This window comes from Coregonus lavaretus (assembly GCF_964263955.1).
Source record: "Coregonus lavaretus genome assembly, contig: HAP1_SCAFFOLD_5194, whole genome shotgun sequence".
Lineage (NCBI taxonomy): Eukaryota > Metazoa > Chordata > Actinopteri > Salmoniformes > Salmonidae > Coregonus > Coregonus lavaretus.
Genome location: NW_028157399.1, coordinates 12,501 through 29,142, shown reverse-complemented (window position 1 = coordinate 29,142; position 16,642 = coordinate 12,501). Strand labels below are relative to the sequence as shown.

Below are 16,642 nucleotides of genomic sequence, written 5' to 3'. Positions count from 1 at the left end.
GGCTCGAAAAAGTAATTGCATTAAATAACCTCACTGTTTGGATGTGTCTGTTAGTTAATGTTTTATTTCTGAGAGATCATGAGTAAAAGAGAACAATGGACATTGTAGAATGAGTTGTCACTGTGTTCACCACAACCAACATGCTGCATCTCTGTTTAGGGGTCAGTGCTCTAAAATGAGTCTCTCTGGGGAGAGAGAGGAAGGGGTCCCTGCCTCTAAAATGAGTCTCTCTGGGGAGAGAGAGGAGGGGGTCCCTGCCTCTAAAATGAGTCTCTCTGGGGAAAGAGAGGAGGGGGGCCCTGCCTCTAGAATGAGTCTCTTTGGGGGACATGACACCAAAGACAAGAGGTGAGCTGAAAATATTGTTTAAGAATTTATATTAGAAAATGCTATATAGGAGTAAAGAAAATCACATTTGTGATTTTTCATCAGAAATGTTTACTAATAGGTACCTTCAATGTAACTATTGTAGATTTGAGATGTGATTTAAAACCATTGTTTAGCTGGAATGTAATGTTTGTATCCTGTATATTTGACTGTGATACGTGGTTGTCTCACCTAGCTACCTTAAGATGAATGCATTTACAGATGCCATATCTTAATTTGACCCAGTTTCTCACAGCAGGAAAATAATCCTGCAGCAACAGCAATTGTGCATTTTTCGGTGGATTATAATTAAGGGATATTTTCTGAAGGGGTTCATACATTTTTCATCAGGGAAAATCAAGTCCGAAACTTTAAGTGGAAATTACCCACTTTAGAAGCCTTTATAAAGCCTTGTAGTGGTTTAATAATTTCTTTAAGCAATAAAAGCTAATTGACCAACATTTCTGAAAATGGATATATAGCGTTTTGGAATGAAACTCTTCTTATGTTTCCCCATCTGAGCTCAGAGTAGATGAGAGATGTAATGTTTGTCTCTGTTGTGTTGAAGCCCAATCAAGCAGGAGAGACCAGCCTCCCCTGTACCCAGCTGTGTGTCCATGAAGAGTGACCGGTCTATGGATCAACCTATAAACTTTAAAGAGGGAGACTTTTCTACTGAACAAAGGTAACAAGAACTCATGGGTCATGGTCAGTGAGTTAAACAACACTGTCTCTAGTCATTTCTCCTCTCCCATTTTCCCATTTCTTTTTGTTGTTTTCATAATCCATAGGCTAATCCTTTTTTCCATTTTCATAGTCCTGAAACAATATTAAACAAACACAACATTCCCTCCCTGGGAGTGTGTGTGTGTGTGTGTGTGTGTGTGTGTGTGTGTGTGTGTGTGTGTGTGTGTGTGTGTGTGTGTGTGTGTGTGTGTGTGTGTCTGTCAGTGAGTGTGTGTGCACTCCCTGGATGAGGAGATGTAATCTATATCCTGATTGCCTAGTCACAATAGAGTAGCAAAATAGAACTCAATGGCGCTGCCCTTGGATCAGTTTTCTCCATTCAAATCTTTCCTTAACATTATAATTAGTTCCCAATACTGATGACAGATCAGGTCCTAGAGAGATATTACCACCTACGGCTGCAAATATTGAGGCGGCTTATTCTAAATCACAGATTTGGCACATCATTGGACACATGTTAGGCTACACATCATGAAATATATTGAGACAAATTACAGACCGTAGTCTACAAGTAGCAAAATAAAACTAAATATATTGAACATTGAATATATTTCAATATGATTGAAATAGGCCTATAGCCTACTGTTTATATTGTAATGCAGTCATCTCTGTTTTCATTTGAAGCATAATTTTAAATGGCATATTATTATTTATAAAAAATGTTACATTTGACTGTGTAAAACCTAGCAGTACTACTTATTTATCTGAGAGAGCGGCAGATGTACATTCAAGAATTAGTTGTCATTGTGTTAACCACAACCAACATACTGTATCTCTGTTTAGGGGTCAGTGGTCTAAAATGAGTCTGTCTGGGGAGAGAGAGGAGGGGGGCCCTGCCAACATGCTGTATCTCTGTTTAGGGGTTAGTGGTCTAAAATGAGTCTGTCTGGGGAGAGAGAGGACCAATTTTCTACTCTGAGACGCTTTGTGGATATGGGCCCAGATCTCAAAATATTGTTTTAAAAAACAACAAATTTTTGTTTTACATATGTAATACCTTGCTAAAACCAAGTATAGAGTTTATTTGTTATAATTCATTTGTATTAGATTTAAAAGGTGATCGAATAGCTCCTGATTTGTAATGTCATTAATGCATTTCTTTTGAAGCAATGTTTTAAAAAATTTTTACAAGTGAATAGGTTGGTTTACTTTTAAGTTTACATTTCCCACGTATCTCGTTAAAGTTTTGACCAATGAGGTAACTTGCTAAGTTGTGGCCAATGGGAGAGTGGACTGGTTGCTGGGAAAGAAAAGAGAGGGAAAGGTTAGAAAGAAGGGAGAGGAGTTGGTGAAGGAAAAAGGACCAAAGGAAACGATAAAGAGAGAACAAAACCATACCTACAGAGTTTTTTTAAGGGAAATCCTGATTTTATTTCTATAAGAGAGTGTTTATTATTTAGTTAAGAAAGACCAAGTGGAGACTGAAGCTGCCGTCGCATTGTGGAGACATTCGACATCCTAGAGGTTAGCCTAGCATCCTGCAAGACTTGGAGAGAGTTGCTTGTGACGATCAACGAGTTCGGGTTTCCAACGGATGTCAAATCAAATCAAATCAAATTTTATTGGTCACATGCGCCGAATACAACAGGTGCAGACATTACAGTGAAATGCTTACTTACAGCCCTTAACCAACAGTGCATTTATTTTAAACAAAAAAAGTAAGGATAAAACAACAACAAAAAAAGTGTTGAGAAAAAAAGAGCAGAAGTAAAATAAAGTGACAGTAGGGAGGCTATATATACAGGGGGGTACCGTTGCAGAGTCAATGTGCGGGGGCACCGGCTAGTTGAGGTAGTTGAGGTAATATGTACATGTGGGTAGAGTTAAAGTGACTATGCATAAATACTTAACAGAGTAGCAGCAGCGTAAAAAGGATGGGGTGGGGGGGCAGTGCAAATAGTCCGGGTAGCCATGATTAGCTGTTCAGGAGTCTTATGGCTTGGGGGTAGAAGCTGTTGAGAAGTATTTTGGACCTAGACTTGGCACTCCGGTACCGCTTGCCGTGCGGTAGCAGAGAGAACAGTCTATGACTAGGGTGGCTGGAGTCTTTGACAATTTTGAGGGCCTTCCTCTGACACCGCCTGGTATAGAAGTCCTGGATGGCAGGAAGCTTTGCCCCAGTGATGTACTGGGCCGTACGCACTACCCTCTGTAGTGCCTTGCGGTCAGAGGCCAAGCAGTTGCCATACCAGGCGGTGATGCAACCAGTCAGGATGCTCTCGATGGTGCAGCTGTAGAATTTTTTGAGGATCTGAGGACCCATGCCAAATCTTTTTAGTCTCCTGAGGGGGAATAGGCTTTGTCGTGCCCTCTTCACGACTGTCTTGGTGTGTTTGGACCATGATAGTTCGTTGGTGATGTGGACACCAAGGAACTTGAAGCTCTCAACCTGTTCCACTACAGCCCCGTCGATGAGAATGGGGGCGTGCTCAGTCCTCTTTTTTTTCCTATAGTCCACAATCATCTCCTTTGTCTTGGTCACGTTGAGGGAGAGGTTGTTGTCCTGGCACCACACGGCCAGATCTCTGACCTCCTCCCTATAGGCTGTCTCATCGTTGTAGGTGATCAGGCCTACCACTGTTGTGTCGTCGGCAAACTTAATGATGGTGTTGGAGTCGTGCCTGGCCATGCAGTCATGGGTGAACAGAGAGTACAGGAGGGGACTGAGCACGCACCCCTGAGGGGCCCCCGTGTTGAGGATCAGTGTGGCAGATGTGTTGTTACCTACCCTTACCACATGGGGGCGGCCCGTCAGGAAGTCCAGGATCCAGTTGCAGAGGGAGGTGTTTAGTCCCAGGATCCTTAGCTTAGTGATGAGCTTAGAGGGCACTATGGTGTTGAATGCTGAGCTGTAGTCAATGAATAGCATTCTCACGTAGGTGTTCCTCTTGTCCAGGTGGGAAAGGGCAGTGTGGAGTGCGATAGAGATTGCATCATCTGTGGATCTGTTGGGGCGGTATGCAAATTGGAGTGGGTCTAGGGTTTCTGGGATTATGCTGTTAATGTGAGCCATGACCAGTCTTTCAAAGCACTTCATGGCTACAGACGTCAGTGCTACGGGTCGGTAGTCATTTAGGCAGGTTATCTTAGAGTTCTTGGGCATGGGGACTATGGTGGTCTGCTTGAAACATGTTGGTATTACAGACTCAGTCAGGGACATGTTGAAAATGTCAGTGAAGACACTTGCCAGTTGGTCAGCACATGCTCGGAGTACACGTCCTGGTAATCCGTCTAGCCCTGCGGCCTTGTGAATGTTGACCTGCTTAAAAGTCTTACTCACATCGGCTACGGAGAGCGTGATCACATAGTCATCCAGAACAGCTGGTGCTCTCATGCATGCTTCAGTGTTGCTTGCCTCGAAGCGAGCATAGAAGTGGTTTAGCTCGTCTGGTAGGCTTGTGTCACTGGATGTCTGTTGCTGCTACCGAGTACTGGCTGCATTGATAGCTGTGTTCGCTGTGGATCTTGTGAGGACACCTGCACGGAACTACTATATTTTGCTGAGGAATTATCTACAAGTAGTGAGTAACTACAAATGTGTGGTGGACTTCGGGACTTTATGTATGTCGTCATTTTTTTATGAGCTCCAACGCGCGCCCAGGGTTTAAGCAAGCTTGCAAATAATTTGGAATTTGGTTGTGGAAAAATCATTGGGGTTTATATATATTTTTTCTTTTGATGTCATACATTGAACATTTGATTAATATAGATCTTGAACCTTATGTCTGTTGTATTGGTGGAGTCATTTACTGTTTCAGTTTCATTTAATGCATAGGAAAGCATATCCTTATAACAATAACCAAGTCTATAATCATTCTATCTGAAGTTAATACCCTATTTGTCATTCACCCTAGCAAGTTTACAATAGGGATTCTTATTGGAGATGTCCTTCTCACCTAATATCCCATGCTGTTCAGATATTCTAAATAAGGTAATATCGTGAGAGTCAAATTCGAGCCTGGTGAGAGGGTTACACATAATAATAATAAAAATGAATATTACTAATGTACCCGACTGTAAAGACTTGATTTAGTTTATTGTGTTGCTCTGCTCATGTCCGCGTTCTGGAACTGTCCGTGTCCACTTACGGTTTGGCGCCAAGCATATTGTCCAGTTACGTGCAGAGTGGACTGAGGTGATGTTGGGGAATAACGACGGAGTTTGTTACAGTGTTGAGACGCCGAAGTTTATTGTTCAATTTGCTTTTTGGTCAGTGACAGTATGAGTGTAGCCAGATCCTTTTCACTCGCTATCCTTGTTTCATCTTGTGGTTCACCGGATTCGTCATCATCCTCGAGGGACAGACGAATGACCTGCTAGCTAGCCAAGCTAGTCGGTACAGCTAGCTAAGCTAGCTACTCTACCAGCAGCATCCTAGTTATCCTAGCTACCACTACATCATCACCGGCTGCCTGCATTTCTTGTGGACCGATGGAGCTCCCGGGTTGTTTCTTCCACCTGTTAAATACTGTGGAGGGCTTCTCCCTCTCTGGTTGACGGATGCTGGCTTCCTACCATCCCTCTGTCCGGTTCTCCTCTTCACTAGATGGACGGTAACTTTAGTGTTTAATCCCTCTGTGTCCAAGGACTGAACTTTTGAATATTATTTTCGGGGCGCCTCAAGTGACATTTTTTACAACCTTTATTTCTGATAAAATTAGTTAATTGCATCCGCCATGGAGCCCAGTTTCATAATATTACCTTATGTCCCTGGTTATGAAGTGATTGCGAAAAAACAGGCCTTATTTTAGGGTATTTTTCACCCTACCAGCTCCTATTAGTTCTATTGAGCTCCGTGACACCGACTCGCCTTCAGAACATTCTATTCCCAGCCCATTGTTCTGCGTCACAATGCCAGCTTCACTATTGTTATCAATGATACCTGCCTGCGTTAACCCCGTAGGTTTACCTCAGGTAACTTATTATTACCAAGATTACAGCTACTTGGTGAGCGTTAACCCTGTAGGTTTACCTCAGGTAACTTATTATTAACAAGGTTACGGCTACTTGGTGAGCGTTAACCCTGTAGGTTTACCTCAGGTAACTTATATTAACAAGGTTACGAATGCTGCGCAGGTTCACTGAGTTGCAAACCAAATGGATATAATGGGGTGATTGTTGTCTAATCGGGTGGTCTAGCGAATGGATTTGTAGATCTGACACAGTTGCTACCTCAGATTATGAGCCTAGCAAGTGTCATGAAGTGTCAGGTCTCCCGAGTGGTGCAGTGGTCTAAGGTGCCACTAGAGATCCTTGTTGTCGTAGCCGGCCGCGACAGGGAACCCGTGGGTTCGCTACCCACGGGGGGCCAGTATGAAAAAATAAATAAATAATGTATGCACTCACTAACTGTAAATCGCTCTGGATAAGAGCGTCTGCTAAATGAAGTAAATGTAATGAATGAGTTATGTAGTATCCACATACGGCCACAAGGAGGAGCAAGAGTGCCATAAACCCATACTGTTTTTTGCCATATAAAACCTAAACCTAACAATCAATCAAATGTATTTATAAAGCTCTTTTTACACCAGCAGATGTCACAAAGTGCTATACAGAAACTCTTACCCTACTTATAACCTATTTTAGCGGTAACCCTAACCCCTAATTCTGGGGTAGGGTAGCCTAGAACACTTTTAGAAACTATTTTAGTAATAATATTATCATAGTAAATACAATTATATTATTAAATAGCGTTTTGATTATTTTGTTGTTATTTTATTATATGTATAATTCCAAGACACATTTGTTTTATTTTTCAAATGTGGTTTGAATTGGGTGACCTAGTAACCTCTGTGTGAAAGTCCAGCAATTGGCGTGGGGCAGGTTTGTGACTGATCTAATACACTTTATTTCTCAGCTGCCTCACCAACGTCTGTACGTGACTTAATAACTTTTAATTGCTAAATATTTCCAATAGATTGCAGAATAAGACCACGAAGCATCAGTTATAGGCTACAAGCAGCAATATGATTGACATAAAATAGCATGCAACCAAATACTATATGTCCCATGATTTTCTCAAATGGTCACTCATTACTTTAGTTAGCGATATATCTCGTATTAGGCCTGTGATGCTTTTGGAAGAGCAATTAAATAGTGACTATAGCAGGTGTTGAACCCCTGGTAAATAATCACTAGTCAGATGCTCCAACCTCAACCCTAGTATACATGCATTTTTAAATATCTAAAATATCGATTAAACAACCTCGGAATAGAAAAGACCAGAGTGCGTCTTCCAGCCCACCAATAAATTACATCATGCAACCCTCCCGGTTAGCAAATGTACCTCAACATGCCCCTCGCTTGTGCTAGAAGGCAGAGTGCTCGCTGCTGGTTGATGAATCTGACAATGAATGTACTAGGAAAAAACGTTTTTCTCGACCAGAGGTGACTAAATTAATGTTCAGGCTTATTGATAATCGTTATAGTAATGAAGTATAATTTCAAAACATGAGCATAAAAACAGCTAATAATAAACATGAATCATCATTATATTATTTCACAGTAATCTGTTAAATGCTTTTTTAGTCGTTCCTCTTGCGTTAGCAGTGTGGAAAGGGACAGTAAAAAGCGTGTGCAGGAGTTTTCCTGTGAGGGGGAGTGGTGGTGTATTCAGGGAGAAAACTAAACTAACCTTCTGAAATGTCATTTGTGGTCTTATGCTGCTATCTATTGGAATTATTTAGTAACTGCAGTAGTACTGAATAAAGTATATCCTTACTAAAGTAGTAATTACTCAGAATTGCAAAATATGACATTTTCTAGTTAATTTGACCACTTACAACCATAACATAACAATTTATAGCATAACAAAGAATGAAACTGACATAAACCAAAAACACCATACATTTAGTTAACTATATATATATATATATATATATACTATTTATTTAGATGGGTGACATTATCTGCCAAAGTAACACCACTGTAGATAAAGAAGAGCTCTCCAGTAGGTGTACCAAAACTTTCAAACGCCATTTTCTCAAATTTGAGGTTACAAGTTTATCATCTTTCAAAGCAGAATTACTTTCCCATTGTTCCTCAACTGTAGTGTATGATATACCTTTTTCTAGCTGAGTCTCTACTTTTATCCAATGTAAAAAAAACACAATTTCTAATTTTGCTACATAAGATTGAATCGAGCCGGTCGGCCACATTTGACTGTGTAAAACCTAGCAGTACTACTGAGGCAGATATATATTATTACTGTGTAAAACCTAGCAGTACTACTTATTTATCTGAGAGTGAGAAAGATATATATTATTACTGTGTAAAACCTAGCAGTACTACTTATTTCTCTGAGAGTGAGGCAGATATATATTAATACTGTGTAAAACCTAGCAGTACTACTTATTTATCTGAGAGTGAGGCAGATATATTAATACTGTGTGAAACCTAGCAGTACTATTTATTTCTCTGAGTGAGGCAGATATATATTATTACTGTGTAAACCTAGCAGTACTACTTATTTCTCTGAGAGTGAGGCAGATATATAGCATTGTGCCAAAAACATGATTATTTGTCTCTCTGAAATGAAACCATCAAGTGATAGAATTTAAACAAATACATGGCTGTCATTGAACCATCGCATACCATGATTAGCTACTGAAAAAACACACCAATTTCTTTCATAATTTCTTAAAACAATAAAAGCTAATTTAGGAACATTTCTGAAAATTAATTTATAGCGTTTTGTAATGAAACTCTTCTTATGTTTCCCCATCTGAGCTCAGAGTAGATGAGAGACATAATGTTTGTCTCTGTTGTGTTGAAGCCCAATCAAGCAGGAGAGACCAGCCACCCCTGTACCCAGCTGGGTGTCCATGAAGAGTGACCGGTCTATGGGTCGTCCTATAATGTTTAGAAAGGGAGCCTTTTCTACTGAACAAAGGTAAGAAGAACTCATGGGTCATGGTCAGTGAGTTAAACAACACTGTCTCTAGTCATTTCTCCTCTCCCATTTTACCATTTATTTTTGTTGTTTTCATAATCCATAGGCTAATCCTTTTTTCCATGTTCATAGTCCTGAAACAATATTAAACTAACACAACTTTCCCTCCCTGTGTGTGTGTGTGTGTGTGTGTATGTGTGTGTGTGTGTGTGTGTGAGTGTACTCCCTGGATGAGGAAATGTAATCTGATGTTTTGTCCACAGAAACCAACAGGAGAGATCAGAGTCAGAGATTCTCAGTGGTCAGTCTTCCCAGAGTCATCAAACAGACCTTGCCTCCATATTCAGTGTATGTGGTCCTGTTATGTACATTTGTTTTTGTTTACCTCAAGTAAAGTTGATCTGTCAATCATTCATTCATGTGTTAATGAGAAAGCATTTAGTCTCTTGCTTAACTTATTTACTTGATTTATTTCAGTTGCTTGAAGAGAATATTATGACATTTGTGAAGAAGGAACTGAAGATGTTCAAGAGGATTCTTAGTCCAGAACTCCCAGAAGGCTTTGAGAGTCAGAAGCAGGATAAGGAAGTGGTGGATTGTGAAGATGAGAAGCAGGAGAGCATTGCCAGAGAGGGGGCTCTGAAGATCACACTGCACGTCCTGAGGAAAATGAACCAGGAGGAGCTTGCTGACACACTGGAGAAAAGTAAGAGCTGTCTGCCTCATGTTGAATGCTGTTTTATAACAAACATTTAAAAGCTGTAGCTAAAGTACAGCTAAAGTAGCTGTGTAACTCAATGATATTGTAGCAGCCTTAACACAAAACCTAGTGACCTAATCAAGTAGCAGCAGGGATGTGTTGAGGTAATTAATTTAGACAGAGAAGAGGAGAGAGAGAGAGAGAGATGACATTAATAATACCATCAATAATACCAATAATGAAATAAATCAGTCACACCAGTGTGTAATGCATTATGAAAACATTTACAGATTTATACAGAATGTTAAGAGAATAAATGATTATAATTTAAACTTTATAACACAGTCTTACAGTACTGCAGGCATTAAAATATGTAATATTAAAATCCTCTGTGTTATTTCTTCATTCAGATGAGCTTGCTGTGATTTGCCAACGTGAATTCAAATCTAATCTAAAGAAGAAGTTTCAATGTGTATTTGAGGGGATCGCTAAACAAGGAAACCCAACACTTCTCAATAAGATCTACACAGAGCTCTACATCACAGAGGGTGGAACAGGAGAGGTCAATAATGAACATGAGCTGAGACAGATTGAGACAACAACCAGGAAACAAGCAAGACCAGAGACTGCAGTCAAATGTAACGACATCTTCAAACCCTTAACTGGACAAGACAAACTTATCAGAACTGTGCTGACAAAGGGAGTCGCTGGCATTGGAAAAACAGTCTCTGTGCAGAAGTTCATTCTGGACTGGGCTGAAGGAAAAGCAAATCAGGATGTCCAATTTGTATTTTCATTCCCTTTTCGGGAGCTGAATTTGATGAAAATGGAAAAACACACTTTCATTGAACTTCTCAATCACTTCTCAATCGAAACCAAAGAATCAAGAATCTCCAACTACGACAAGTACAAAGTTCTGTTCATCTTTGATGGTCTGGATGAGTGCCGACTGCCCCTAGACTTCCAGAAGAACCAGATCTGTTGTGACGTCACAGAGTCAACCTCAGTGGATGTTCTGCTGACAAATCTCATTAAGGGAAATCTGCTTCCCTCTGCTCTCCTCTGGATAACTACCAGACCTGCAGCAGCCAATCAGATCCCTTCAGGATGTGTTGACCAGGTGACAGAGGTACGAGGGTTCAATGACCCACAGAAGGAGGAGTACTTCAGGAAGAGATTCAGTGATGAGGACCTGGCCAGCAGAATCATCTCACACATAAAGACATCAAGGAGCCTCCACATCATGTGCCACATTCCAGTCTTCTGTTGGATTTCTGCAACAGTCCTTGAACAAATGTTGAGTACAGACCAGAGAGAAGAGATGCCCAAGACTCTGACTGAGATGTACTCACACCTTGTGGTGTTTCATACCAAACAGAAGAATGAAAAGTTTCTTGGGAAAGAAGAGACAGGTCCACACTGGAATAAAGAGATCATTCTGTCACTGGGAAAACTGGCTTTTCAACAGCTTGTGAATGGCAATCTGATTTTCTATGAAGAAGACCTGAAAGAGGCTGGCATTGATGTCAATGAAGCCTCAGTGTACTCAGGATTGTGCACACAGATCTTTAAAGAGGAATGTGGGCTGTACCAGGAAAAGGTGTACTGCTTCGTGCATCTGAGCATTCAGGAGTTTCTGGCTGCTGTATTTGTGTTCCTCTCATTCTTCAACAACAATGAGAATCTAATGGCCGAACCGCAAGTTACTGAAGTTACTGTCTACAAGAGTGCTGTGGATAAAGCCTTACAAAGTGCGACAGGAAACCTGGACCTTTTCCTCCGCTTCCTTCTGGGCCTCTCACTGGAGTCCAATCAGAAGCACTTACGAGGTCTACTGACAAAGACAAGAAGCAGCTCAGAGAGCCATGAAGAAACAGTAAAGTACATCAAGGAGAAGATCAGGCAGAATCCCTCTCCAGAGAGGTGCATCAATCTGTTCCACTGTCTGAATGAACTGAATGACCATTCTCTAGTGGAGGAGATCCAAAGCTTCCTGAGATCAGGAAGTCTCTCAGAAGAAGAACTGTCACATGCACAGTGGTCAGCTCTGGTCTTTGTGTTGCTGACTTCAGAAAAGGAGCTGGATGTGTTTGACCTGAAGAAATACTCCAGATCAGAGGAAGGTCTTCTGAGGCTGCTGCCAGTGGTCAAAGCCTCCAGAGCTGTTCTGTGAGTACATAAAATGACATTTAAGTACTAGTCATCAGGAAGAAATATTCAGTTTAGAGAAATATATGTATTATTGAAAAACATATTGAATCAATGCATTGATGTTCACATTAGTATAACAATATGACCGTACAATTCTAGGAGACGGAAGATGAATCTATATGTTGTTTAAGAGAATAAACCAAATGCATCTGCCATTGTCCTTCTACACTACTGGTGTTAAATTAACAGTGATTTTGTGAAATCATGATGATCTCTTTGCAGGCTGTCAGGCTGTGGAGTCACAGAGAAAGGCTGTGCTTCTCTGGTCTCAGCTCTGAAGTCAAACCCCTCACACCTGAGAGAGCTGGATCTGAGTAACAATGACCTGAAGGATTCAGGAGTGAAGCTGCTCTCTGCTGGACTGGGGAATCCCCACTGTAAACTGGAGACTCTGAGGTCAGTATTCCTGTAGTTGGTCAACAAGTGATAACTGTTCACCAGATCCACATGTGTTTACCAGGCACACATAGTCCACACCATATGTGTTTGGACAGTGAAGCTTACAGTTTAACATTTGGTGCTATGCTCCAGCATTTTGGATTTGAGATAGAATGTTTCAAATTAGGCGACAGTACAGAATGTCACCTTTTATTTGAGGTTAATGGTGAGAGGTTAGCATGTTTTGTTGTAGCCTCGGTAACTTTCTCACTCATTATTATTCATGATTTATTCATGATTATTCTTAATCATAGCATCATCAGGATTAATTTAGTAATGTTTAGAAACATGTTATCTACCCACTTAGACAAAAAATTACTCCAGTCATCATCCACCATTCAGTTACAAATGGACAAAACATAACCCAAAACACAACCAAAACGAACTGAAATGCAACCAACGAGTTTGGGACCAAATACTCAACTTTTGACTACTTTAATATACTATAAGTGAATTGGTCATACATGTTTCTCTCTACAAGCAATATTATGATAATTTCTAATAATGAAACATTAATTTTTGAATAGATAATGCAGGTTTCAGGACACTGATGTATCTGAACATTTTGAAAAAATATACTGCCACTGTTGAATGCATTTGCAGTTTGTTTTGGTTCAAACACACTGGACACACTCACACACTGGACACACACACACTGGACACACACTGGACACACACGCACACACATTTGACACAAACAAACTGGACACTCACACAACCTGGACACACACACACACACACACATACACTGGAAGCACACACACACACACTGGACACACACATACACACTGGACACACACACGCTGGACACACAAACAACCTGGACACACACACACACTGGACACACACACGCTGGACACACACACTGTACACACACACACTGGACACACAAACACACACAGTAGGATTAATATAGTCAAAAGTTTAGTATTTGGTCCCATATTCCTTGCCTTTAGTGATTACATCAGTCGTGAGATTCTACAAACTTGTTGAATGCATTTGCAGTTTGTCTTGGTTGTGTTTTGGATGATGTTTTTCCCAATAGAAACTGAATGGTGAATAATGTCCTGTCATTTTGGAGTCACTTCACTTGTATTGTCAGTAAGAATAGCAGATGTTTCTGAACACTTCTACATTCATGTGGATGCTACCATGATTATGAATAATCATGAATTAATCGTGAATGATGATGAATGAGATAGTTACAGAGGAACAAGGATCATACCCCCTCTGTTATTGGTAATGGTGAGAGGTTAGCATGTTTTGTTGTAGCCTCTGTAACTTTCTCATTCATTATTATTCATGGTTCATTCATGATTTTTCTTAATCATGTCATCATCAGGATTCATTTAGTAGTGTTTAGAAACATGTTATCTACTCACTTAGACAGAAAATTACTCCAGTCATCATCCACCATTCAGTTACTATTGGATAAAACATAACCCAAAACACAACCAAAACAAACTGCAAATGCAACCAATGAGTTTACAACCAAATACTCAACTTTTGACAACTTTAATACACTATAATTGAAATGGTCAGAATACTTATGACCTCTTCAAATAGGGGGACTAGATACATAAAGTGCTTTCATTTCTAAACGGTGAAACAGATATGTATTAAAATACCCTCAAATAAAAGGTGACATTATATACTGTCACCTCATATGAAACATTTGATCTCAAATCCAAAATGTTGGAGTATAGAGCCACATTTAAAATGTTATCTTCACTGTCAAAATAGATATGGTGTGGACTGTATACTCAATACAATCTAAATCTGATACCTCACTGTCTGTCTTTTGACTGATACTGCTTTTTAAACTGCTCTGGTCAGTCAACTCAAATATTTGTACTTTTATATTTTTCTCTCTACCAACAATACCTTGATAATTTGTCATTTCTAATAATGATACAATAATTTATGAATAGATATGGCAGGTTTCATGACACTGATATATCTTAATATGTAGAAAAAATATACTGCCACTATTTTCACCACCAAAGAATAGCTGTGTGGTTTTAATATGATTTGACTCTTTGCAGGCTGTCAGGCTGTCTAGTCACAGAGGAAGGCTGTGCTTCTCTGGTCTCAGCTCTGAGGTCAAACCCCTCACACCTGAGAGAGCTGGATCTGAGTAACAATGACCTGAAGGATTCAGGAGTGAAGCTGCTCTCTGCTAGACTGGGGAATCCCCACTGTAAACTGGTGACTCTGACGTCAGTATTCCTGTAGTTGGTCAACAAGTGATAACTGTTCACCAGATCCACATGTGTTTATCAGGCACACATAGTCCACACCATATGTGTTTGGACAGTGAACCTTACCGTTTTAAATTTGGTTTTTAGATATAATGTTTCATATTATGCAACAGTACAGAATGTCACCTTTTATTTAAAGATTTTCATACATATACAGGTATGGAAAAAAAGTATTTGATCCCCTGCTGATTTTGTACATTTGCCCACTGACAAAGAAGTGATCAGTCTATAATTTTAATGGTAGGTATATTTAAACAGTGAGAGACAGAATAACAACAACAAAATCCAGAAAAACGCATGTCAAAAATGTTATAAATTGATTTGCATTTTTTAATGAGGGAAATAAGTATTTCACCCTCTCAATCAGAAAGATTTCTGGCTCCCAGGTGTCTTTTATACAGGTAACGAGCTGAGATTAGGAGCACACTCTTAAAGGGAGTGCTCCTAATATCAGTTTGTTACCTGTATAAAAGACACCTGTCCACAGAAGCAATCAATCAATCAGATTCCAAACTCTCCACCATGGCCAAGACCAAAGAGCTCTCCAAGGATGTCAGGGACAAGATTGTCATCTGAATGATTCAGAGGAGAACTGGGTGAAAGTGTTGTGGTCAGATGAGACCAAAATCGAGCTCTTTGGCATCAACTCAACTCGCCGTGTTTGGAGGAGGAGGAATGCTGCCTATGACCCCAAGAACACAATTCCCACTGTCAAACATGGAGGTGGAAACATTATGCTTTGGGGGTGTTTTTCTGCTAAGGGGACAGGACAACTTCACCGCATCAAAGGGACGATGGACGGGGCCATGTACCATCAAATCTTGAGTGAGAACCTCCTTCCCTCAGCCAGGGCATTGAAAATGGGTCGTGAATGGGTATTCCAGCATGACAATGACCCAAAACACACGGCCAAGGCAACAAAGGAGTGGCTCAAGAAGAAGTACATTAAGGTCCTGGAGTGGCCTAGCCATCTCCAGACCTTAATCCTATAGAAAATCTGTGGAGGGAGCTGAAGGTTCGAGTTGCCAAACGTCATCCTCGAAACCTTAATGACTTGGAGAAGATCTGCAAGGAGGAGTGGGACAAAATCCCTCCTGATATGTGTGCAAACCTGGTGGCCAACTACAAGAAACGTCTGACCTCTGTGATTGCCAACAAGGGTTTTACCAGCAAGTACTAAGTCATGTTTTGCAGAGGGGTCAAATACTTATTTCCCTCATTAAAATGCAAATCAATTTATAAAATTTTTGACATGCATTTTTCTGGATTTTTTTGTTGTTATTCTGTCTCTCACTGTTCAAATAAACCTACCATTAAAATTATAGACTGATCATGTCTTTGTCAGTGGGCAAATGTACAAAATCAGCAGGGGATCAAATATTTTTTCCCTCACTGTATATTTTACCGTTTAGAAATGAAAGTACTTTATTATGTAGTTCTCCCGTTTGAAAAAGTCATAATTATTTGGACAAATTAATTTAGTCCAAAGTTTAGTGTTTGGTCCAGTATTCTTTGCCTGCAGTGATTACATCAAGCTCGTGATTCTACAAACTTGTTGAATGCATTTGCAGTTTGTCTTGGTTGTGTTTTGGATGATGTTTTTCCCAATAGAAACTGAATGGTGAATAATGTCCAGTCATTTTGGAGTCACTTCACTTGTATTGTCAGTAAGAATAGAAGATGTTTCTGAACACTTCTACATTCATGTGGACGCTACCATGATTATGAATAATCATGAATGAATCGTGAATGATGATGAATGAGAAAGTTACAGAGGCACAAGGATCATACCCCCTCTGTTATTGGTAATGATGAGAGGTTAGCATGTTTTGTTGTAGCCTCTGTAACTTTCTCACTCATTATTATTCATGATTCTGTCATGATTTTTATTAATCATGTCATCATCAGGATTAATTTAGTTGTGTTTAGAAACATGTTATCTACTCACTTAGACAGAAGATTACTCCAGTCATCATCCACCATTCAGTTACTATTGGGCAACACATAACCCAAAACAAACTGCAAATG

At 40.0% G+C, this 16,642-nt stretch overlaps 1 protein-coding gene across 1 annotated transcript in view; it reads left to right on the top strand.

The window, feature by feature from the left end:
* Positions 1-8,943: 8,943 nt before the first annotated feature.
* Positions 8,944-16,642, top strand: part of LOC311125480 (NACHT, LRR and PYD domains-containing protein 3-like) — a gene marked incomplete at its 3' end in the record, with an annotated part of 13,997 nt that continues 6,298 nt past the window's right edge. The window contains exons 1-6 of the mRNA XM_084199531.1: positions 8,944-9,004; positions 9,268-9,352; positions 9,482-9,710; positions 10,115-11,873; positions 12,138-12,311; positions 14,399-14,572. Of these exons, the coding sequence (XP_084055657.1) occupies positions 8,955-9,004; positions 9,268-9,352; positions 9,482-9,710; positions 10,115-11,873; positions 12,138-12,311; positions 14,399-14,572 (2,471 nt within the window). The remainder of the gene's footprint in view (positions 9,005-9,267; positions 9,353-9,481; positions 9,711-10,114; positions 11,874-12,137; positions 12,312-14,398; positions 14,573-16,642) is intronic.